At 41.0% G+C, this 23,365-nt stretch overlaps 2 protein-coding genes across 6 annotated transcripts in view; one reads left to right on the top strand and one right to left on the bottom strand.

Annotated features, from left to right (window-relative positions):
• The window catches only part of DCAF17 (DDB1 and CUL4 associated factor 17), a 38,681-nt gene extending 31,179 nt beyond the window's left edge, over positions 1–7,502 (bottom strand). The window contains exons 1-2 of one of the 2 annotated variants that reach the window (XM_081095667.1): positions 7,028–7,502; positions 6,029–6,132 (exon numbers count right to left, since the gene is read on the bottom strand). In XM_081095667.1, coding sequence (XP_080951793.1) covers positions 6,029–6,132; positions 7,028–7,153 — 230 coding nt within the window. In that variant the 5' untranslated portion in view covers positions 7,154–7,502. The remainder of the gene's footprint in view (positions 1–6,028; positions 6,133–7,027) is intronic. The other variant, XM_081095668.1, reaches the window with a different exon arrangement.
• Positions 7,503–7,679: 177 nt separating this feature from the next.
• The window catches only part of METTL8 (methyltransferase 8, tRNA N3-cytidine), an 81,676-nt gene continuing 65,990 nt past the window's right edge, over positions 7,680–23,365 (top strand). The window contains exon 1 of one of the 4 annotated variants that reach the window (XM_081095670.1): positions 7,680–7,908. The gene's annotated coding sequence lies outside the window, so the exon portion shown is untranslated. Of the gene's footprint in view, positions 7,909–15,227; positions 15,379–23,365 lie in introns of those variants that run through there. The other 3 variants (XM_081095669.1, XM_081095672.1, XM_081095671.1) reach the window with 3 other exon arrangements.

Consider the following 23,365-nt stretch of genomic DNA (forward strand, 5'->3'; position numbering starts at 1 on the left):
ATCATGTTCATATTTGTTTCTCTAATATTTTTTAATGAAAATTAATTAGATAAAGAGTCCAATTATTTTAGAATGAAAATCAGTGGATTAAAAAAGGAAATACCCTTTAAGGTTTGTTTATTCCCAAAACGCCTTTCAGAAAGGTTGGATAAGTTTATACTTCTGCCAATATTAAACACTACATTTTATTTTTTATTTATTTTTTATTTTTTTCTAAATATATTTTATGGAGTTTTCACAGAGAGGAGGAGAGAGGGATAGAGAGTTAGAAGCATCGATGAGAGAGAAACATCGATCAGCTGCCTCTTGCACACCTCCTACTGGGGATGTGCCCGCAACCAAGGTACATGCCCTTGGCCGGAATCGAACCTGGGACCTTTCAGTCCGCAGGCCGACGCTCTATCCACTGAGCCAAACCGGTCAGGGCAACACTACATTTTTTAATGTAAAAAATAGTCGCTTGCTTTTTATTTATACTTCTGATTACTACTGAAATGTGCTCGTAGATGTTTTCATTTTTTTTAACTGATGAACTTTAAAATTAAACTATTTAGACACAATTTTGAGGGTAACAATTTTATTCACCTTTGATGTTTTCCCAAATCAAAGAGAATTTGCCCTAGCTGGTTTTGCTCAGTGGTTAGAGTGTCAGCCCGCAGACTGAAGGGTCCAGGGTTCGATTCCGGTCAAGGGCTCATACCTTGGTTGCAGGTTCAGTCCCTAGCCCCAGGTGCGGGCACGTGTGGGAGGCAACCAATCCATGCGTTTCTCTCACATCAACATTTCTCTCTATCTCTATTCCTTCCTTCCATTGTCCCTCTAAAAATCAATGTGGGGAAAATATATATCCTTGGGTGAATATTAACAAAAAGAGAATTTCACAGGAATGAAGGCAACCTCATATTTGATCCTAACCTATGGGGAAAACACCCCTGAATGCCATACTAAAGAACTTCAATACTATTCACCAACAATGCCATTTCCACTGATTTTCTTTCTTTTTTTTAAATATATTTTTATTGATTTCAGAGAGGAAGGCAGAGGGAGAGAGAGATAGAAATATCAATGATGAGAGAGAACCATTGATCGGCTGCCTCCTGCACGCCCCACACTGGGGACGGAGCCTGCAACCTGGGCATGTGCCCTGACTGGGAATCGAACTGTGACCTTCCTAGTTCATAGGCCAATGCTCAACCACTGAACCACACTGGCCGGGCTTCACTGATTTTCTTTAAAAATTAAAACAGATACCTCTAAATTGGGAAGGTTACTTTTTAAAATGGCATTAAATGAAACTGAAGAATTACTGCTCATTTTGATAGGTCTGATGCCATTATGATCATACAAGAAAATGTCCAGATTGCCACTGGAAACATGATAACATGAGGAGCTCTGTGGGTGTGCTCCCCAGGAAAACTGGTGGAAATTATAAAAGGACAACTATTTTAAAGTCTCTGGAAATGGTCCCGGGGGCATACAGCAAATGAAGAAATATTTAGTCAAGAAAACCTCTAGAAGTCAGTAAGAAGAGTGAGCTTGTGGTAACTGAACGGGGATGTGCTCCCTCCCTGTTATTCTCAGCTCAGTAAGACAAACACTCCACTCCAGAGTGACAGAGCCAAGAGCACTGGGCTACCTTCCTGAGGGGCAGCATTTATTCCTGCCCCAGCTGCTTGTTGCTGGGACTCAGTCCTGAATGAGTAAAGTCAAGAGGTGGGGATCCCTTCTTCTGCCTAGCTAGCGCCTACCCTTCGGTTAGAGGTTCTACCTTGCGCATGGCATGTCGAAGAACATTGGAGCCTAGACTTGTCTTATCCCATCTCGTAAAGCCTGGTTCCACACGGAGAAAGTAAGAAGACCTGAGGCTAATGCCTTCACCAACCTCAAGTGCTCAGCTGCAGAGTACAGTCACTCAGAGTGAAGGTTCCATTGACCCCACCCCACAACCAGCAGCACCAGAGCCTTGACTCAAAGATTTTGCCTCGGGGAAGAAACAGTCATGAAGCAGAGAGCTGCCCGTCTGCAACAGTCTGGACAAGTTCTAGCCTAAGCGCATTCTCAAAAGCCACTGAAGATTGTGATGAAAGGCAAATGGGAAGAGACTGGTAGGCTCACTGGCCATCCAGGCTAAACTGCAAGCAGGCTAACTTGCCATAGAGAACCAGAAGGATTGCTGGGAGGAGCTCCCCGAGTCTGAACAAATTTAAAACACTACCTAAAACATCCTAACTTCCAGTCTGGTCCAACATGTAAAGAGCTTAGAAGTCATCCCACCTGTCCTCACCACAAGAAAATGAACAAACTGAAAATCAACGACTCTTGTGTCCATCAAACAACTGAGGTTGCAGGGCAAACTGCAGCTCCCAACACTGGAGAGAGAGATGGATACCAAGAATCACATCTTACTGGGAGCAAAACCCAGGAGCAAGCTGCTGGAGTCAGTACTGGGGAGAAAAAAACACTAAAACCTCACTCTAAAGACCTATTTGCCACAATTCCTTTTACCTGATATATCAAATACAACTTTCAACAAAAATTACAAGGCATACTAAAATGCAAAATACAAAGTTTGAAGAGATCAAGTAAGTATCAGAACCAGATATGGCAAAGATATTGAAATTTAGGTTGAGTACTTATTGGTAATTTAGAATTTGGAATTAGATTGGGAACTTAAAATAAATATGATTAATATGCTAAAGGCTCTAATGGAAGAAGTGGACAACATGCAAGAACAGATGGGTAATTAAGCAGAGATTAAAAAGAAAAGCCTAAGAAAAAATCAAAAGGAAATGCCAGAAATCAAAAGCACCCTAACACAAATGAAGAATGTCTTGGGTGGGCTCATCAGCCAAAGAAAGAATCACTGAGCTTGAAGATATGTCAACAGAAACTTCCCAAACTAGAAAGTTAAAGAGAGAGAGAAAGAAAAGAGAGAGAAGCAGAACTTCTCAAACTAGAAAAAAAGAAAAACAAAACAAAACAAAAACCCCACAGCACAGAATATCCAATAACTATGGGACAACTAGAAAAAATGTAATGTACACATAATGTACATTATGCCAGAAGGAGAACAAAGAGAAAACAAAACAGAAGAAACACTTGAAATAATAATGGCTGAGAATTTTGCAAAATTAATGTTAGATACAGAACCACAAATTCAGGAAGCTTACAGAACAACAAGAATAATAAATACCCCAAAAATCTATACCTAGGTATATCATATACTAACTGTAGAAAATAAAAAACAGGAGAATGTCTTAAAAGAAGCTGGGGTGGGGGTGGGGTGGGGGTGGGGGGGGAAGAGCGCCTTACCTATGATAAGAATTACATTAGATTTCTCTTTTAGAAACCATGCAAGCAAGTAGAGAATGGAGTGAAATACTAGTACTTTAAGTAACAAAAGAAAAAAATCAAATCCACCAACCAAAAATTCTGTATCCCAAGAAATTATCCTTCAAAAGTCTAGGAGAAATAAGAATTTCTCAGACAAACAAAAATTGAGGAATTTGCTGCCAGCAGACCTTACAAGAAATTTTCAAATAAGTTCTTCAGAGAGAAGAAAAATGATATGGGTTAGAAACTCAGACCTACATTGAGAAAGGAAAAGTGTTAGAGAAGAAAGAAATGAAGATAAAACAAAATCCTTTATTCTTCTTATTCTTAATAACAGATAAAAACTTGTCAATAATAGATTATAACTTTTGGACAAGTAAACTGGATGACAGCAATATTATAAAAGGCAGTAGGGAAGAATTAGAAATACTCTATTATAAGGTATCTGCATTACCTATGAAGAGATACAGGGTTACATGAAAGAAATTTAGATCAGTTGTAATGTATATTGCAAGTTATAAGGCAACCACTAAAAATGTTTAAAAAGAAGTATAATTGATATGCTGAGTGGAAGGAAAATGAATCACATACTAGTAAAATGCTCAATTAAAACCAGAGGAAACATAAAAATAATAAAAGACAAAAAAGGAATAAGGAACAAAGGCAAGGACTAGAAAATAGTTACTAATATGGTTAAGTATTAAACCAACTGCATCCATAATCCCTGTAAATGTAAATGGTCTAAATGCACCTACTGAAAGACAGAGGCTGTCAGAGTGGATTAAAAATAACAAGACCCAAATACATGTTGGCTACAAAAAAACCTACTTTGAATGTAAAGACACAGATAGAGTAAAAGTAAAGGGGCAGAGAAAGATACATCATGCTGTGTAGCTATATTAATTGCAGACAAGACAAACTTCAACAACGAAAATTATTAGGGGTAAAGACTGGCATTATATAATGGTAAAGCAGTTACTTTTCCAAGACAGAAAAATCCTTAATATGTATCATCTAACAACAGAGTATCAAAATATGAGAGACAAAAACTGATAGGACAAAAGGAGAAACAAACAAATCCACTATTCTAGTTGGACATTTCAATACAACCTCTGTCAGTAACTAACAAATCCAGCAGCAGAAAGTCAGTAATAATACACTTGAACTGAACAGTACCATCAACCAACTGTATCTAATTGACACGTACAGAATACTTTACCCAACACCAGCAGAATACACATTCTTCTCAAGCTCACATGAAAAAATTCACCAAGATAGACACAACCTGGGCCATAAAATACATCTCCACAAATTTAAAAGACTAGAAAATGATACAAAGTATGCTCTCAGACCACAGGGGAATTAATTTAAAATCAGTAACAGAAATACAGCCGGAAAATCCCCAAATATCTGAACATTAAATACACTACTAATTAACATGAGTAAAAGAAGAAATCTCAAGAGAAATTTTAAAATATTTTGAACAAAATTAAAACAAATGCACAGAATATTGGCATTTGTGGATACACCACAAACAATGCCTAGAGGGAAATATACAGCATTATGTGTACAGGGAGGGGGCAAAAGCAGGTTTACAGTTGCTCGTACGGAAAATAATACAATAATTAATAAATAATACAAATAAACACTGTTTCGCATACTCATAACTGTAAGTGTACTGTTGCCCACCCCTGTATATATGAGAAAAGGTGAGGAGCTTCTGGGCTGGTGAACATGTGGAGATGCAGGGAGCATGGAAGCTTCATGCCCCTTCCCACATACCTTGTCCTAGGCATCTCTTCCATCTGGCTGTTCCTTTGATAATAAACTGGTAATCTACTAAGAAGCCATGTGATTCTACTAAGAAGCCAAAAGAACACATGTGATTCAATTTATAGGAAATAGGTGAATCTATAAAAACAGAAAGCAGACTAGCAGTTACTTAGAGCTGAGGGTGATGGAGGCATTGGAGTGATCGCTACAAAGTATACAGTTTCTTTTTGAGGTAATGAAAATGTTCTAAAATTAACTGCAGTGAGGGTTCATATTCATTAAGTATGAATTTCAATGAACCAAAAATCACTGAACTGCATATTTTAACCGGGTAAATTGTATGGTATGTGAATTATACTTTAATAAAGCAATTAAGAAAATGCCCATAGTTTTTAGAGAAGCAAACTTAATATAGCACAGTGTTTAGAAATGCTTTAAAATTCTTAGCAAAGAGATAAAGCAAATGTGGCAAAATCATTAACAGCTTTTGAATCTAGGTAATGAGTACTATACTATTCTCTAATTGAGCAAATTTGAAAATTTCCTCTAAAACAAAGAGGCAAGTACTTCCACAACAAAACAGAGACAATCTCCTCTAAAGCAACATCTAATCATTAGGTACCTGGCTCTCTTGACTCTGATATCTTTTAAGCAGAATAAAATACTACACAGTACTTTGAGAGCAATTTATCATTTTGCCTGCACTACAAAGTAATTTCACTTTAAATGGTAATTACAAAGATGGAACCTGCAACTTCAGATTTAACAAGATTTTCAAATTACACCCATATTACCACCTGTTTTGGACACATTTTTCCATTCTCCTATTTCACTATGTTCTGATGCAGGCATGTGGTTCTATAAAATGGCTAAGATCAACAGTGAGGTGGATTACAGCAAAAAATTTACCCCCAAAAGATACCTGCTGACACAGCACCGATAATTATCAAAATATATTCTTCCTCTTTCATAGGCTATAGGTGACTTGGAATGAGTAGTCCAAACATTCTTAAATTTTGTACTTTCCTGAAAAGACACAAAGAATTTTGGTTTAGGAAATCTATAATAATAAAAGCATAAGATGCTAATTAGAGCAGACAGCCGAAGACCTCCTGGATGTCATTCCAGAATTCCTTCCGGACAAAGCTGCAGCAGCAGGGGCTGAGGCAGAGGTGGTTTGGGCCCATCAGGCAGGCAGGTGAGCAGTTAGGGGCAATCAGGCAGGCAGGCAGAGTGGTTAGGGACGATCAGGCAGGCAGGCAGGCAGGCAGAGTGGTTAGGGGTGATCAGGCAGGCAGGTGAGCGGTTAGGGACCATCAGGCAGGCAGACTGGTTAGGGGCTCAGGCAGGCAGGCCAGCGGTTAGGAGCCAGTGGTCTGGGATTGCGAGAGGGATGCCCTGCCAGGATAGGCCCCATTCGGCAGTGCGTGAGGGGTCCCCGATTGCAAAGGTGCAGGCCAGGCTGAGGGATTCTCCCCTCCCCCCTCCCGTTCACGTATTTCGTGCATTGGGCTCCTAGTAACTCATAAATCTCTACTGTGCACCAATTTTATGATGGATAGCTAAATTTAGGGTTTTCAAGTAAGTTTCATGTATGTAATTTAAAAACATTATGTTCAATTCTTCGCCACTCTGCCTCACTGTCATGTTTTGGTTTTAGTGGGGTGACCAACTTTTCAAAAGATTGTTTGCAAAGAAGACATAAGCAGCTTAAAAAATTAAACGCATCTGGCGGTCCTATTAATACCTATTTACTAATCCTCCAGGTTCAGGGCATCCATGCCCCTCTCCACTACAAATAACCTTCTTAAAAGGGGGCTCTACCGCGTAAAATCAGCACCCCAGAAGGCTTGAGCACCCCAGAAGGCTTGAGCACCAGGGGCCCGCAGCCCTCGGTCCCGCCCCGCCCGCAGGCGGTCACCTGGCACACCAGCGCCCGCAGGATGCCCAGGTTCGTCCTCTGCACCGCGCCCGCGTCGCTCGAGAAGAAGCCCAGCGCCCGGCGGCTCAGCCGGCGGCACACGTTGGGCTTCCTGGTCGGGCCCATAGGGGCCGAGCCGCCGCGGGGCCGGAGAGGAGCGCGATCCAGACCCCAGCGCGGAGCAACGGCCGCTCCGTCGGAACCTCGAGGCCCCAACTCCCTGCGGGGACCAGGAAAAACTACCACGGGGGCCGGGCAGCGGGGCGCAGGGCAGTGCGGCACGGGAGACACAGATGGCACCGCCTGATCACCAAGAGCAGGGCAGGAAAAGGCGCCCCCCTTTACAGGCTGCCCCCAAAGGCCCTCTGGTCCTCGCCCCGGCTGCGGCCTGCGTCGCCCCGGTAACACGCAGCCTGCAGGCGCCGGTCCCTCCTCGGGAAATGTAGTTCCCGGTGCCTCCAAGGGAGCCGGGCTTGCTCCCAGAACTACAATTCCCATCAGGCGGCAGGTGCGGAGCGCCCGCTCCGGCCGCCGGTCCCGCCCCGCCCCGCCCCCGGCCCCGGCCCCGCCCCGCCCCCGGCCCTGCCCCGACCCGACCCGGCCCCGACCCGCCCCACGACCCGCCCCGCCCCGCCCCACGACCCACCCCGCTCCTCTGACCGGGCGGAGCCTGCGCTGTCCTGGCGGGGCGCCCTTCCGGCTCACGCGGCGCGGCAGAGAACCCCGGCGCGCGGTGCTGCAGCCTCCGGTGCCCCGCTCTCAGGGACCCGTCATACCGCCCGGGCACCCGCACGCCTCTCGGCCCCGGACTTGCGCTGTGGGAGGCGCCGAGAGAGGCGCTGAGTCGAGTGCGACCCCCAAAGCAGCGTCCAGCGCGAAAGGTACTCCCCGCGGCTCTCCCTTCAGTACCACGTGGGATGCTGTGGCCGAGGGTAACGGTCACACTTGCTGGGTCTGTGTGTGCGGAGTTGGTGGTGGAGGAGGCGAGGCTCCCCGCTGAGCGAGTGTGGAATTACTTTCCCGAGGCCCCCTCCTCTGCGGGTGCGAGGACACAGGCTGGTTTTGCGGTCATTGCTGCATTTTCCTTCCTCTAGCCTCCTTTTCCCCCATAACGGGAATAACAGGTGAAATGCTTACATTCTGATGGGGCTGCCTAAGGTATTCCACGTTGATTGCTCTAAATGAAACGAAATGGAAGTAGCGAGCCCTGCCGGCAGAGTCAAAGTTCCCCTGCACGGAATTTCCCGAAATCAAGCCCCGGGGTGTCCCCGGGGTGCGTCCCTTGAGAGTGCCCTTTGCACCTTCCGCGTGGGCTTGGCTCGCCACCTCTAGTTCAGTACAGACGCGAGCGAGAGAGGGCATCTGACTGACAGCAAAAAGCACAATACGAAGTGGGTGTGTGGGTCACAGTGTTCAGTAAAAATGTGCCACATCTCTCTTTAACCCTGCTGAATTTCCGTTAGGGGCTGGGCGTTTGCTGATTTTTCATAACTTATTTGCAGCCTACTGTGGAGCGCGTTGTGTATTTTTAGACAGCGCTATAATACTTAATTTGGTAATTTCGTGAATGCAGCTGTCACTGAGAACACGGAGACTCAGAAAAGATAACGGAATTTTTGGCTGAAATAAAATTCAAGTAATTGCGGAACTGAATGCATCATCTCTTTTCTCCCTCCTGCCCCCTCACGGCCACTTGTTTGTCTTCCTGTGGTATTTACCTCACCAAGAGACAGTCAAGCTAGATGCCTTCTTTTTCTTCGCCCACAACCAAGTCGTTTTGATTCTAACGCTTGAGCATCTCCTCATCATATCCCCGGAGTAATGTAGGGTCTCTCCGTTTTATCATATTAAAATTAACAGCTTCCTTTCTGCCTTAAATACTTTCAAGTCATCCCTCTACACTGCTGCCTGAGTGAGTTTTCTAAAGCACAAATCTGCCATTTCTCTGTATCCCTGAGTGGCTCCCAATCACCCAGAGCAGAATTTCTCAAACCCAAGTAGATACTTAGGATTCTCTTGTTAAATTAAAATATTTCAGGATGCGAAATATATGCAAATATAAAACTATATAAATTCCTTATGTTGTATCTTTTATGCAACTGTAACTTATAAATGGTTTAAGTTAAATTAAGCAAGACTATAAAACAAACCAATTTGAATGACTACTTATACATTGTTACCAGTGAGACTTTTTGCCAGGCCAGTCATTGTTTCTCTTTCACATCAATGTCTCTCCCTTTACTCTCTCTCGAAAATCAATAAAAACGTATTAAAAATAAAATAAGATGCAGAAAGATTTAGGATTAAAGGGTTCATAGTAATGTTTTTAAAAAGTATTTTAGTTAGTCAAAGACTATAGATAACAGCATAATATGTAAACAATAATTATAAATGAATACTCATATCTGTCAACTTTAAAAACACACACAAAATAACCTAGAACATTACTTAAAAATGTGACATGTCCTGTGCCCTTCCTAGGTCCTAGATCCCTCTTTCCTCTTCATATAGGTAAAATATTGTTAAGTTTTCAATGTTTTTGAACATTGTATAAGTTGAATCATACTGTATATATGTACACTTCCATAAATTGCCTAGTTTTTCCAACATTACATTTGACAAGGTACCTGAGTTCATTTCATTTATTTTTACTACTGTATAATATTTCATTGTGTGAATTTACCACAGTTACCCATTTGCTACTGGCTGGGCTTTAGTGTCTTTCAGGTTTTTTTATTCCTAGAAAAGTGCTGCTATAGGCATTCTTAAACCTGCCTCCTGTTACACCTGTTAAAGTATATGTTTGTTTTCTATTGCTGTGTAACAAATGACCAAAAACGAAGCAACTTAAACCAATACCATTTATTATCCCTAATTTTTTTTCTACATGAAAAACCACTTGTCCCAGCACCACTATTGCAGAGTCTGTCATTTCTCCACAGATCTGTAATGTTAACTCTGGTTTCATATCAAGTTTACGTTCATGGTCAGGTCTGTTTCTAGGCTCTGTTTTCTCTTCCATTGTTCTGTTTTTCTATCCCTAGCCTAATACCTGACCAATTTAATAGTAAGGGTTGAGAGCTGGTAGGGCAAGTCCTGTACTTATTCCATTTCTTCAGGAGTATCTTTTTGTTTTTGCAGTTTGCACTTTCATATATATATTTTAATTTCAGAAAGGAAGGGGGAGAGAGATAGAAGCATCAATGATGGGAGAGAATCATTATTGGCTGCCTCCTGCACACTCCCCACTGGGGATCGAGCTCACAACCAGGGCATGGGCCCTGATGGGGAATCAAACTTTTACCTCCTGACGCTCAACCGCTGAGCCACACCAGCCAGGCTCATACATCTTTTTGAACCTGCTAAGTACCACAAAAAAACCTACTGGAATTTGATTAGTTTAGCATTAAATCTATATATCAATTTGAAGAGAACTGACATCTTTACCATATCAAATTATCCTATCTATGAAGACAATATGACTCTCCATTTATTTAGGTCTTTAGTGTCTTTCAATGAAGTTTAATAATTTTTCTTAAAGGATTTCATATTTTGCAACTTCCTCAGTACATTTTTATATTTTTGGCCAGCATTATAATTAGTATATTTTTTAAATTAGATTTTCTAACTATATATTTTTGGTATATCGATCATCTATTTAGCAACCTTGCTAAATTTTATTTTTAATCGTAATAATTGTCATTTGTAGGGTTTGGGGAATTTTTCTATGTAGGTAATCATGTCCTTAGAAAACTGTGACTGTTTTGTTATTTTCTTCTCAATTCTTGCCATTTATTCCTCCTTTTCTTCATTGCTGGCTTGGACCTCTAGTGCAGTTGAATAGAACCAGTGATAGTGGACATCCTTGTCTTACACACTTTTATAAACTTCTAATATTTCACCATCAAGGATAACATTGTAGATTTTTGCTAGCCACCCTTAATCAGGTTAATGAAATTCTCTTCCATCCCATATTTGCTAAAAGTCTTATTAGATTTTTAATTGTGAGTGTTGAATTTAATCAGCTACTTTCTCTATTTGCTGAGGTGATCCTATAATTGTTTTTCTTTAATCTGATAATTTGGTGAATTTCTGATAATTTTCTAGTGTTAAACCAAACGAGTTTATTTAGAGAAGTTGTGATGTGTTTGTTTTTCATACATTGTGAGATTTGGATAGCTGCTGGCTTCATTTCTCACTCAGCTTTCTGGACCTTCACTACCTTTTGGCCTCCAAAGATCTCTCATTCCTTCTTGCTGATTCAATGATGCAGTTAGCAAGATATATTTTTAAATATATTTAACCAGCCTCTTGTATTTCATAGTAGAAAGGTTTTTGGACTATGAAGTTCACCAAATGATCAGAACTAGAATTCCACTTTCTTATATTTTTAGTGTAAAAGTTTCCATCCATCATTTCTTTCCATCCATCATTTTTTATTTTTATTTATTTATTATTTTTAAAAAATATATTTTATCGATTTTTTACAGAGAGGAAGGGAGAGGGATAGAGAGTTAGAAACATCGATGAGAGAGAAACAGATCAGCTGCCTCCTGTACACCCCCTACTGGGGATGTACCCGCAACCAAGGTACATGCCCTTGACCAGAATTGAACCTGGGACCTTTCAGTCCACAGGCCGATGCTCTATCCACTGAGCCAAACGGGTTAGGGCTATTATTATTTGTTTATTGTCTAAAGTTTTACATATGTCTCCTCCCCCCCCCACACACACACACTGTCCGTCCCCCCCCCCCAGCCATTCCCACCCCGGGCAAGCCCCCACCGCCCCAGTGTCTGTGTCCATTGGTTATGCTAATATGCGTGCATACAAGTCCTTTGGTTGCTCTCTAATCCCCCACTTCCCCTGCCATTTGTCTCTGCCATTCATCGTTTCTTTCTTCTCTTCTTCTTGTCTCTATGCACAGCCATTTCCCCTCCCAGCTGAAAACAAGGACACAGTGCTGTGTAGTAGAAAGAGCATCACACCAAGGGTTGAAAGGCACAAGCTAATAGTGCCAGCACCACTTAGTGAGAGCTTGACCAAGTCACTTACTCTGAGTTTAATTCAATCATCTGCTAAGTGGGAACACTCAGGATTGAAGTGAGAATCACAGGAGCTTATAAATGTGAACACGTTGTGAGGGGAAAGGATAAGAAGCAATGATGTCAGATACATCATTTCCTAACATTGCTAGGAAAAAGTAACAGAAACAGGGAGTTTGGGGAGGGGAAAGGGTTGATTAGTAGAATGGAGGATTTTTTTTTTAGGGTGGTGAAACTATATGCATTTCTTAAAACCGGTAGAGCTTTTCAGCACAAAGAATAAACAATGTATGCAGAATTTAAAAAGATAATTAAGAGATAATGGGGATTCCAGGATGGAATGCAGGCTGTAACAAAAGAATCTAACTGTATTAGAAATGTAAGTGATAACCTCCCTGAAGGGGCCAGGGAAAAGGTACTGACCTAAGTAACTTTGAAAATGAAACTAAAATGAAAGACAATAGGAACTATGCATGTGCACTAGACTCTAAGTCAGCGGTTCTCAACCTGTGGGTTGCGACCCCTTTGGGGGTCGAAGGACCCTTTCACCGGGGTCGCCTAAGACCATCCGAAAACACATATATAATTACATATTGTTTTTGTGATTAATCACTATGCTTTAATTATGTTCAATTTGTCACAATGAAAATACATCCTGCATATCAGATATTTACATTACGATTCATAACAGTAGCAAAATTACAGTTATGAAGTAGCAACAAAAATAATTTTATGGTTGGGGGTCACCACCACACCCTTAAAGGGTCGCGGCGTTAGGAAGGTTGAGAACCACTGCTTCTAAGTGAATGTTTCCTACAGAGGTATGGGTTAACAATTCTCAAACCATTATTCCTCTGTAAGTGCTAAAAACAAAAACACAATGATGGGAGTGTGTCAAAAAAGGATATAGGAGCCAACTGAAATAAATAAAGTAGTATTAGGTTATAATCCAAAGTTTAAAATAATTATCTATGAGTCCATACTATTATAAACAAATGATTGAATAAATAAATAAATGGGAGAGAAGAGACAAATCTCCCATGCAAAAAAATTTCAAATAATTTTATGTAGTTACTCTTACCTTAAAGAGGTAGAGCATAATTCACCACTCCTTAAGTGTGGCCTACACATAGCCATTTCCTTTCAAGGAATACAGTATGGAAAGGGCAGGGGGGCGGGGGCAACTTTACAGTGGAGAAATCTGTCAACTGCTACCTCAGCCAAGTGATCAAGGTTAACATCCACAGTAATAAGTTATGTTCATATTGCGTACCCTTGATATGATGTGAGGAGAATGGCAATTTACTTCTGTGGTTTTCCTCCCTAAAACCCATAACCCCAGTTTAATCATGAGAAAAATATCTGATGGATATTTATTGAGGAGTATTTCATCAAATACCAGATCAGCGCTCCTCAAAACTGTCAAGGTCATCAAAATCAAAGAAAGCCTGAGAAACTGTTAGAGCCAACGGAGCCTAAGGAGGCCTGATGACTAAATGTAATGTGGTGCCCTGGATAGAATCCTGGAAGAGAAAAAGGAAATTTGGTAAAAACGAAAGAAGTGTGAATAAAGTACCGACTTAAGTTTATAATAACATATTAATATTGGCTTCATTTATTATAACAAGTATACTAATGTGAGATTATAATAATAGAATTCTGCACTATCTGCAACTTTTTTTTTTATAAATCTAAAATTGTTCTAAAATGAAAAGTGTACTTTAAAAATACAACAGAAATATGGAAGACACCACTATATAGAGGCGGCATAGCTTTAATGGTTAAGAAAATGAATTCAGTTATTGGGTCCAGGTCTCAGCCTCACTATTTACTAGCTGTGAGAGTCTGGTTATCCTAAGTAACTTAACCTCACTGTGCCTCAGTGTACTTGTCTGTTAAATGGGTTCTTGGAGAACTAAATGAGTCACTGTATGAAAAGCACCTAGAGTATGCCTGGCACACAGCACCATATAATTCTTTGATTCTGTTTATCATTACTATTTTGCTTTGCTCTTCAGTTGAGGATTCCCAACACTAGTTTCATGCTACAGGACTAAGTGACGCAGAAGCTAGAAAGCCTGACAGGACCTACTTTTTATGGGCATAAGCATGACACACATAGAAATGCTGAAGTTAACTTCATTTGGTTTTCAGGAGATTCCTCACTAAAATGTCCACTTCCCTTGTTAAATTGATGTTTCTTTAGGACAGGGCACTGCCTCCAGTGCAAATCGCTCAGATTTAGGATGCAGCATCTAAAATTTTGGTGATATTTGAAACAAAATTAAATATATTATAGAAGCATGTTTTAGGCCGTCTGCTTCTCTACCTAAAATACATATCAACTCTTTAGAAAACTCCTGATAGATCAGCAGCACAGGTAGAAGAGTGTCCTGCGTTGGATGTAGAGCTTGGAGGGAGGAGGCCTGCTTGGATTGTGGATCTGGTATGTGTGTGATCAAGGCAACCCACGAAACCTCTTTTGAGTCTCATCTCCCACATCTGTAAAATGGTGATCATACAAATGCTTGTTTGCCCTCCTTTCTCAATTATAGGATTGCTGTAAGGATTAGGTGTGAAAATGAGAGCTTTCTGTAAGTTGTAAAACCTATACAAATTATTGGTATAGTAATTCTGAGGTTTTCAACCAGAATAAAACTCTAATAGGTTTTTATAGTCATATCAAGTGTTGCAGTCATCTACATACCTTTATTTATTTATTATGCAACAAGGTGAAATCATTTGAATTTAAAATGCTTTTGATGGGGGTTGCAGGGTCAATGGGAAAAAATGGACATCTGTAATACTTTCAACAATAAAGATAAATTTTAAAAAATAAATGCTTTTGATGGTACATTTTCTCATGGGACTTTAGTTTTTATGTTTTTCTTGATGTCACGAAGGCATTGTTTTGATCTGGAATTGTCTCTTGGGATCAGGGGCACAGTTTGAGAAAATGGTTTCCAAATTCTTCACTGAAATCAGGTAGAGAACACAGAAGTGTGTCCCTGTGATTTGGTAAGTTGTCTCCTTCAGAGACAGACCCTCCTGTTCTGGCATAGAGCTGACCAGCAGAGGGTGCAAAAGCTTTCCCAGGAGTTGGGCTGGGCAGACCTGACTGGTGCCATCTGTGTTTGCTGCCTGACGATTATCAAGTGCTATAAATGAAAAGGTTCTGGCACATAAGAAAGTTACCGAGTGAAGACGGAGAGCAGCCATGATGTCACACAGCACTGTAGCACGTAGCAAGTTCCAGCCGTAGTTGGTGAATAGGAAGTTTCTGGGTACCCGGAATTTGACTTTCTGGTATGAATTATTTGTCTGTTTTCCACCTCCTCCGGCTACTCTTTGCCTTTTCTAATAATTTCTTTCTCTTTCAGGGCTCTTTGCCCTACCTGCTCAGCATCTGCAATTTTATGCCTTACCTGGTCTAACAAATTGGGGTCTTTAAAAGTAGCCTTTCTTTGGCCGTAGTGCGTTTGGGTCTTCAATCCAGCTATCCACAGGACCCTGTCCAGGTCCCATTAACCGGGCCCTTATAGATTCCATGCCGTCTTCCCTCCATGTAAATGGGTGACCACCAGAAAAATTTGGAAACCTTTCTAGTGTTACTGTTAATACTGCCTATACCATCTTTTTTTTTTCTTCCTTCCCAAGCATGAATCCTCTACCCATGAACATTATATAGAAGTGATTTTGAAAATATTTTTATGTTTTCTGATTATAAAAGTAGTTTGAGTTTACTTAGAAAGAGAAAAGTACATTCAAAATATATTAAAAAGGAAATATAAGGATCTCCTTGAGCCTTTCAATGACAGATAACTATTATAAATTCTTTTAGACCTTTCCTATGAATATGTATACTTGTTGGCATATATGTTATTTTTTTAAAGTTAGTTCCTGTTTTAGTTTTCTTTATTTTTTCTTTATGCTAATTTTTTTAAAGATCTTACTAAAGGTACTCTCTTATACCTGACTTTTTTCCTTTAGCCAATAAATAATGGACTTCTTTACATATCAATAAATTTAGATTTGAGCAACATTTTAAGTGGCTACATAACCTTTTTTATATGGATGTACAATAATTTAGTCAGTTCTCTAAAGATGAGTATTTAGATTGGACTTTTTCAGTATAATGTCCAAACAATGCTGTGACAAATCCTTAGGATCCTTCCGATTATATTCTTAGGATATATTTCTATAAATGGAATTTTCCATAAAGGTCTTTCTTTAAAAATTTCCATATGTATTGCCACAGTTCCCTCAGGAAAGGTCTTTCAGCCCAGGCATATATGTTATTTTTTTAAAGTTAGTTCCTGTTTTAGTTTTCTTTATTTTTTCTTTATGCTAATTTTTCAGCCCTGGCAGTGCGTGAGGATGCTTGCTCCTGCACACACTGACCAACATTTCACCTTCGCCAAAATGATAGTAAGCCATTGCACCGTTCTTTAAAAGGGCGGACTTTCCAATCCCCATGTCACCCCAGAAAATTAAGCTAAGGCAGTGGCTCTCAAGCGTTTTCTTCTCAGGACCCCTAGACACTCTAAAAATTATTCAGGTTCCCCTGAGTTTCATTTAGGTAGATCATAGTTACCCATATTTACTCTATTAAAAATTAAACTGAAGAAAAGATAATAACATTTATTATTATTTAAAAGTAACAATAATACCCCATGGCATGTTAGCATCAGTGACATTTTTATTTAAAAATTTTTTCCAAAAAAATTAGAAGAGTGGTATAGTTTTACATTTTTGCAAATATCTTTAATGTCTGGCCTAAGAGAAGATGATTGGGTTTTATATTTGCTTCTGCTAAGCCTGTTATGATATGTTCTGGTTGATGTATTTGAAGAAAATGTAACCTCACACAGATGTGTAAGTAGTTAGAAAGGGAGGAGTAATTTAATAGTCTCTTCAGAAGTGTGTGAATATTCTCCTTTGACACTACACCAAATTCCAATATGGGATAATTTCTTAAAGGTTAACTGCAATATAATATTTAAATCCATTGGTCTATTACATTTAAATTCATTAGTCTGTCTTGTACTTTGAATGGATCTTTTACCCATGCATGATTTTGTGATACTATATGTTGGTCACCTGGAAACTATTGGTTCACTGAGTTATACACGTCTTCCTAATGTTGACACATTTCATTACACAATGTAAAAATTACCTTGCCCTGGCCAGTGTGGCTTAGTTGGTTGGGCATCGAACTGTGCACCGAAAAGTTACGGGTTTGATTCCCAGTCAGGGCACATGCCCAGGTTGCGGGCTCTATCCCTGGAGGCAGGCAGCTCATCATAGTATATTGTAATGTCGGGAGGAGCAAGCACTCCCCCACCTCCTTAACCCTATCTTGACACAACCAGCATCACTCATTTCCTCTGCAGTATTTTCCTGGCGCTTCCTGCATGTTTATTCTTCCAGATGAACTTTTAAATCATTTGGTCAAGTTCTCCAAAAACATTTTTTGAATTTTGATTGGAACAAGTTTAATTTTATAGATGATTTTGGCAAGAATTTACATTTTTACAAATACTGAATCTTCAACTCCAGAAACCCATGTACTGTCTTCCTGTTTATTAAAATTATCTTCCACGCTCTTCTGTATGTTGTATAGCTTCTTTATATCAGTCCTATACATTAATGCCAATGCTAGGTATTTCACATTTCTTGTTGCAATCATAAGAGGGATCTTTCCCCCTGTATACTTTCTATTTTTGCTATCCATATATTTTTAAAAATTTTTAAATTAAAAAAACAAACCCCAAAACCAAAGAACATCTAGCTCATATTTCCAGATAGTTTTGGCTTCTTAAAAAAGAATAAGCAAAAAGGATACTATCATTTGTGGTAGTACAGTTTGTACTGTGTGTACTTGATTTATGAGGTTTGGCTGTTTAAGTCTGTTTAAGGAAACAGAACATACCAGAAGCTATAGCTCAATGAATATGATATTTCCAAGCTAGTTATGTTGGGAGACTATACATTTATGGCAACAAGAATAACAACTACTCTAAAGACAAAAAAGGTATATATCTTAAAGCAAAGAATTTGCCACCACTGAGGATATTAAAAAGAATCAGTAAGCTTGCCATTAGGCCATTATCTGAAAATTGAATTTCAAGGATGTTTTACTATTATTAGAGTAAATAGTAATCTCTTAAGGTGACTTATTTGAAGGCTCTGCACTTACTTTGATGTACCAGTCTAGTTTTTAGTTAAACAGCATTATGGTATAGTTATTCCTTATATTATCAGGTGGCAAAGAGTTGGCTGATAGGTATTATGGAATTTTTGTTGTTGTTGTTGTTTTAAAAGAATTATTTAATCAGATTGTTTTTGTATTAAATAAGATTCAAGTTGCCCCAGGCAGTGTTTCAGCTATTTGGGAAAATGGAATTTGCCAGTTTTCTAAGGCCATTTAAAATAAACAAATTTCTTTTCATTTGCATTATGGATTTAAAAATATGTGCGGACTAGCCCGGTATATTAATCACCATTTGAAATGTTCCTCTAAAAATGTGGTTCTGAGCTCTTAACTGACTTACAGATGATCTTAGAAATAAGACTTTTATAGGTTGAAGATTACTAAGGTTTCTCTACCTGATATGGTCCTTGGAGGTTAAGAATATAACTAATATTCTCAATTATTCTTAAGAAACTCGCTGCAGCATTATTATTCATGGGCTTTGAAAGAAATCATTCTTAATGTTTACGTAAGAAAAAACCTACAGAGAATTTTTATAAGTTTATTTGAGCCAAAACTGATGACAGTTGCTGAGAAGCAAGATCTCAAAGGCTCCAGAGATGAACAGTTTTGCCGTTTCTTTTATGCATTTGAAATTAAGGAGAGACCATAAGGAAGATTACATGAAGGTGGGAGAAAGCAAGAAATGAATTGGCTTATAGGATAGTTAACAAAATTATATGCTCTCTTGAAGGTATTACTCTGGCATTTCGAAGGGGTGTTACTCCTGGCATTTCAAAGGGGTGTTAACTTAGATGTGCGAGAACAGTAGACAGAGCTTGCTTATAGGTGTTTCAGTAAGAAGTTGTGGGCCTGGGGCATGACCACCCACCATGACCTGTCCAGTTGGGAGTTTATGATCCGATCACCCTGTGAGGTTCCTTTCCACAGAGCCCCTTTTTACCCACATTAAATGTACTCGTTTTTTTGTTTATATAATTTCTCAGCATAATGTTTATTATGTGTTGGGTAAAGAGTACTTGTGTTCTTTTTTCCTTCGAGTGAGGAGCAGGCTCCAGATCAGACTCCTCTGCGTGACTTTCAGGGCTGACCGCAGGCACTGACAAGGCTTTTCCCAGAAGGCCTGAGGGGAGAAGCTGCCCTCCCCACGAGGCCCCCTGGGCAGCCATGTTCGTATGCGTATCTGCATTCTGATAGTTACTTCGTGCATCAGGACCCACAAAATGGTGGTTTCTGCAGCCTGCACTTTCAGGAAACACCTGCAAGGAAACCTAACATTCACAAATCACAGTCCTCCCTCTCAACATTAGTCACCTTACCCTAGAAAATAGGACTTGCTAGCTCCGTAAGGAATCCCCGTCCTCCCAGCCAACCACGCCCTGCTTTCACACTGCCTCTTCTATGGCTCCATACAATTCTTGCTCTTGCCCCACATCCCTTGGGAAGAGTGCTCCACTGCTTGTGAGGCACGGTACTCCCCGGTGGATGGAAAAGGGGGTTCTATGGAAAATAACCTCACAGGGTGATCTAATGATAAATTCCTAACTGGGCAGGTCATGGGGGGTAGTCATGCCCCAGGCCTGTAACTTATTTAGTGAAAGTTTGTAAGCCAAACCTGCCTATTATTCCTGTGTATCTAGGTTAATACACATTTGAAATATCAGAATAGCCCTCTAAAAGGGCATTAACCCTCAAGAGAGCACATAATCTTGTTAATTATCCTGTAATCCAATCCCAGCTATGATTCACCCACCCACCACCACCACCACCATCACCACTGCTGCCACCCCACTGCTGCCCCAAAGTGTATGTCATCTGTTTGGCTCAAATAAACTCAAAATTCTCTATAGTTTAGACATTTCTTCTGTCGACACCCCCAATCCATGGATTGGTTTCTCTTGAATAAAAGACATCAAACTTGTTACTGAATTATTTTAGTTTGTCATTTGACAATTCTGAGCCCAGATGACTGCATTCAGAGGACTCCTTATGGGGGCCTCTGTATAGGGTAGACACTTTCTCCATGTTGGTTCAGTACCATTCTATTTTTAGCTCTTTCCCTTTCCCCACATCCATGACCATCCGCCATAAAAAGGCAGGAGCCTGGGGAAGGGGGTGGCTCCTGGGCAATGAGACAGTTTCCCCCATACGGACTGCATCACTTGATCCTTACCTGGTGCCATTCTACAGGGAGAAATGGAACACTGGTGAGCTCATGCCTCTTTTGCTCTCTTGCTTACACTGTTACAGTAAATAAAAGGCTTGATTGTTACTTTCAGTTTGGCTTTGTGTACTAATTGTCCACCTCAACACCTGATTGCTCAACAGTGGGAAGTAGGAATGGTGTTTGTTCCTAATTATTTATTAATTTGTGTGTGGGTATTTTCTTTTAAGTTTTAAGGGGTGCCCTTTAGGGATGTTTCTGGAATTTACTGAATTTACATTTCTTCTGTCGACACCCCCAATCCATGGATTGGTTTCTCTTGAATAAAAGACATCAAACTTGTTACTGAATTATTTTAGTTTGTCATTTGACAATTCTGAGCCCAGATGACTGTGTTCAGAGGACTCCTTATGGGGGCCTCTGTATAGGGTAGACACTTTCTCCATGTTGGTTCAGTACCATTCTATTTTTAGCTCTTTCCCTTTCCCCACATCCATGACCATCGGCCATAAAAAGGCAGGAGCCTGGGGAAGGGGGTGACTTTACATTTGTGGAACACTGTGTAGCTTACAGTGTTCTGTGTGAGAACTTTGTGACTTGAGATTTACCTTCATTTTTACAAATGAACCTATACAAATGAGGCTCAGGCAAAGTAAGTGGCTTTACCAAAAATCATGATTAGTAGCCCTGGCTGGTGTGGCTCAGTTGGATGAGCATCATCCCATGCACCAAAAGGTCACTAGTTTAATTCCCGGTCTGGCACATGCTCATGTTACGGACTCTATTCCCAGTAGGGGGCGTGCAGAAAGCAGCCCATCAGTGTTTCCCTCTCCTTCCTCTCTTTCTCTTTCTCTTTCTCTTTCTCTTTCTCTTTCTCTTTCTCTTTCTCTTTCTCTTTCCCCTTTCCCTTTCTCTCTCTCTCTCTCTCTCTCTCTCAAAAGAAATCAATAAAAACATTATTTTAAAAAATCATGGTTAGTAGATAGCTGAGCCAGGATTTGAACTTGAGGCTTATTATATTCTGAATATTACTATATTCAGCACTTGCTACTGTACTACCCCCACTTCATTGGTAAATTAGTCTTTCATCTGTTTGAGAAGATGGAACTGTTTAGGGCTGTTTAAACTAAGAAGGATAATGGAAGGTTTAATCCTATAGTCTCATGAAGCCCCATGTAGTACTCATGGAAATTGTAAGAAGAGCAAGACTAATGATAATAGTAATATCAACTAAAGTTTATTGAGCACTTACCATGCACCCAGCATCATGCTACAAATATGCTACATAGATCACCTTTTGTAACTTCTCTGTGTTTTGAAATAATCTTATTAGCTACATTTTATTCAGGAAATTGAGATTAACAAAGTTAAGTATCATATCATAAGTTATGTTGGTAGCAAGTGACAAAGCCTGGATTTAACCTAGTTCAAACCCTTCACCTCTTCACCTGAAATTGCTTTCCAAGGAGAATTGAGGTGATTTTGCCCTTCTTGAGCTATTTCTGCTATTAAGGAGGAATAAGAGTAGAATGCTCTGGAACGGAATCTTCTAATGCAGTATTTCTCAATGTTGAAAAAATGTGTAAACATTCACTTAAAGAAAGAAAAATTTGCAGACCCCTGGGTTGACTTAGAATATTTTTAGTATATCTACACTAATAAAAGAGAAAAATGGTAATTGGCGTACGGCGATACCGTTTTCATTGGCTAATCAGGGCTATATGCAAATTAACTGCCAACTAAGTTAACTGCCAACAAGATGGCGGCTAATTTGCATATGTAGGCACAATGCAGGGAGGCGAAAGGGAAAGCAGGAAGAAGCCCCCTGCCACTGACAGTGATCTGAAACCCAGGGGGGACCTAAGAGCTGGGGGGCAGGGCAAAGGCGGCCCTGGGGCCGCCTTTGCCCTACCCCCCAGCCATGATCGGAGAATCAGGTGCCTTTGCCGCCCTGGCCAGTGATAGCAGGAAGTAGGGGTGGAGCCAGCGATGGGAGCTGGGCACGGTCGAAGCTGGCAGTCCCAGGAGCTAGGGGTCCCTTGCCTGGGCCTAAAGTGAAGCCCACGATCGCGGCGCCCCCCGCTGCCACTGCAGGTCCCCACTGCCTGGGCCAGACACCTAGGCCAGAGGCGTTAGGCCTGGGCAGGGGCGGAGCCTGCAACCGCGGGGAGCTGGGGGTCCCCTGCCCAGGCCTGACACCTCTGCCAGAGGCCTCAGGCCTGGTCAAGGGGCCGATCCGGTGATTGGTGATCGGAGGGTGATGAGGGTCAACTCCTCTGGCTGAAGCATCAGGCCTGGGTGGGGGGCGGAGCTGGGGATTGGAGGGATATGATGGTCCCCTTGTCCAGGCCTGAAGCCTGGGTCAGAGGCGTCAGGCTTGGGCGGGGGGTGGAGCAAGCGATCAGAGGGAGATGGGGGTCCCCTGCCCAGGCATGATTCCTGGGCCAGAGGCCTCAGGCCTGGGCGGGGGCCAGAGCCAGTGATCGGGGGGAGATGGGGGTCCCCTGTCCAAGCCTGACACCTCTGGCGGAGGCGTCAGGCCTGGGCAAGGGGCCGATCAGGCGATTGGAGGGTGATGGGGGTCAACACCTGAGGGCTCCCAGTATGTGAGAGGGGGCAGGCTGGGCTGAAGGACATTCCCACCCCCCACCCCCCACACCCAGTGCATGAATTTCGTGCACCGGGCCCCTAGTTGTTACATAAATCCAGGTGTAAGTTTCTTTTGCATAGAGCTCTTATTCAGTGACAAAATCAAAATAGTTGGAGAGAGATAACCACAAAGCCAATAAAATTCAAATGAGCAGTATGATAATGTGACTACTGGTGTTTCACCAAAATTCATTTGCAGCACTCATTATAAACAAGAAATTGACTGACCACTGCCACACAGATTCTTTGAACCTCAGCCCATCCAT

The sequence above is a fragment of the Myotis nattereri genome, assembly GCF_964212035.1.
Source record: "Myotis nattereri genome assembly, chromosome: 7".
NCBI classification, from domain to species: domain Eukaryota; kingdom Metazoa; phylum Chordata; class Mammalia; order Chiroptera; family Vespertilionidae; genus Myotis; species Myotis nattereri.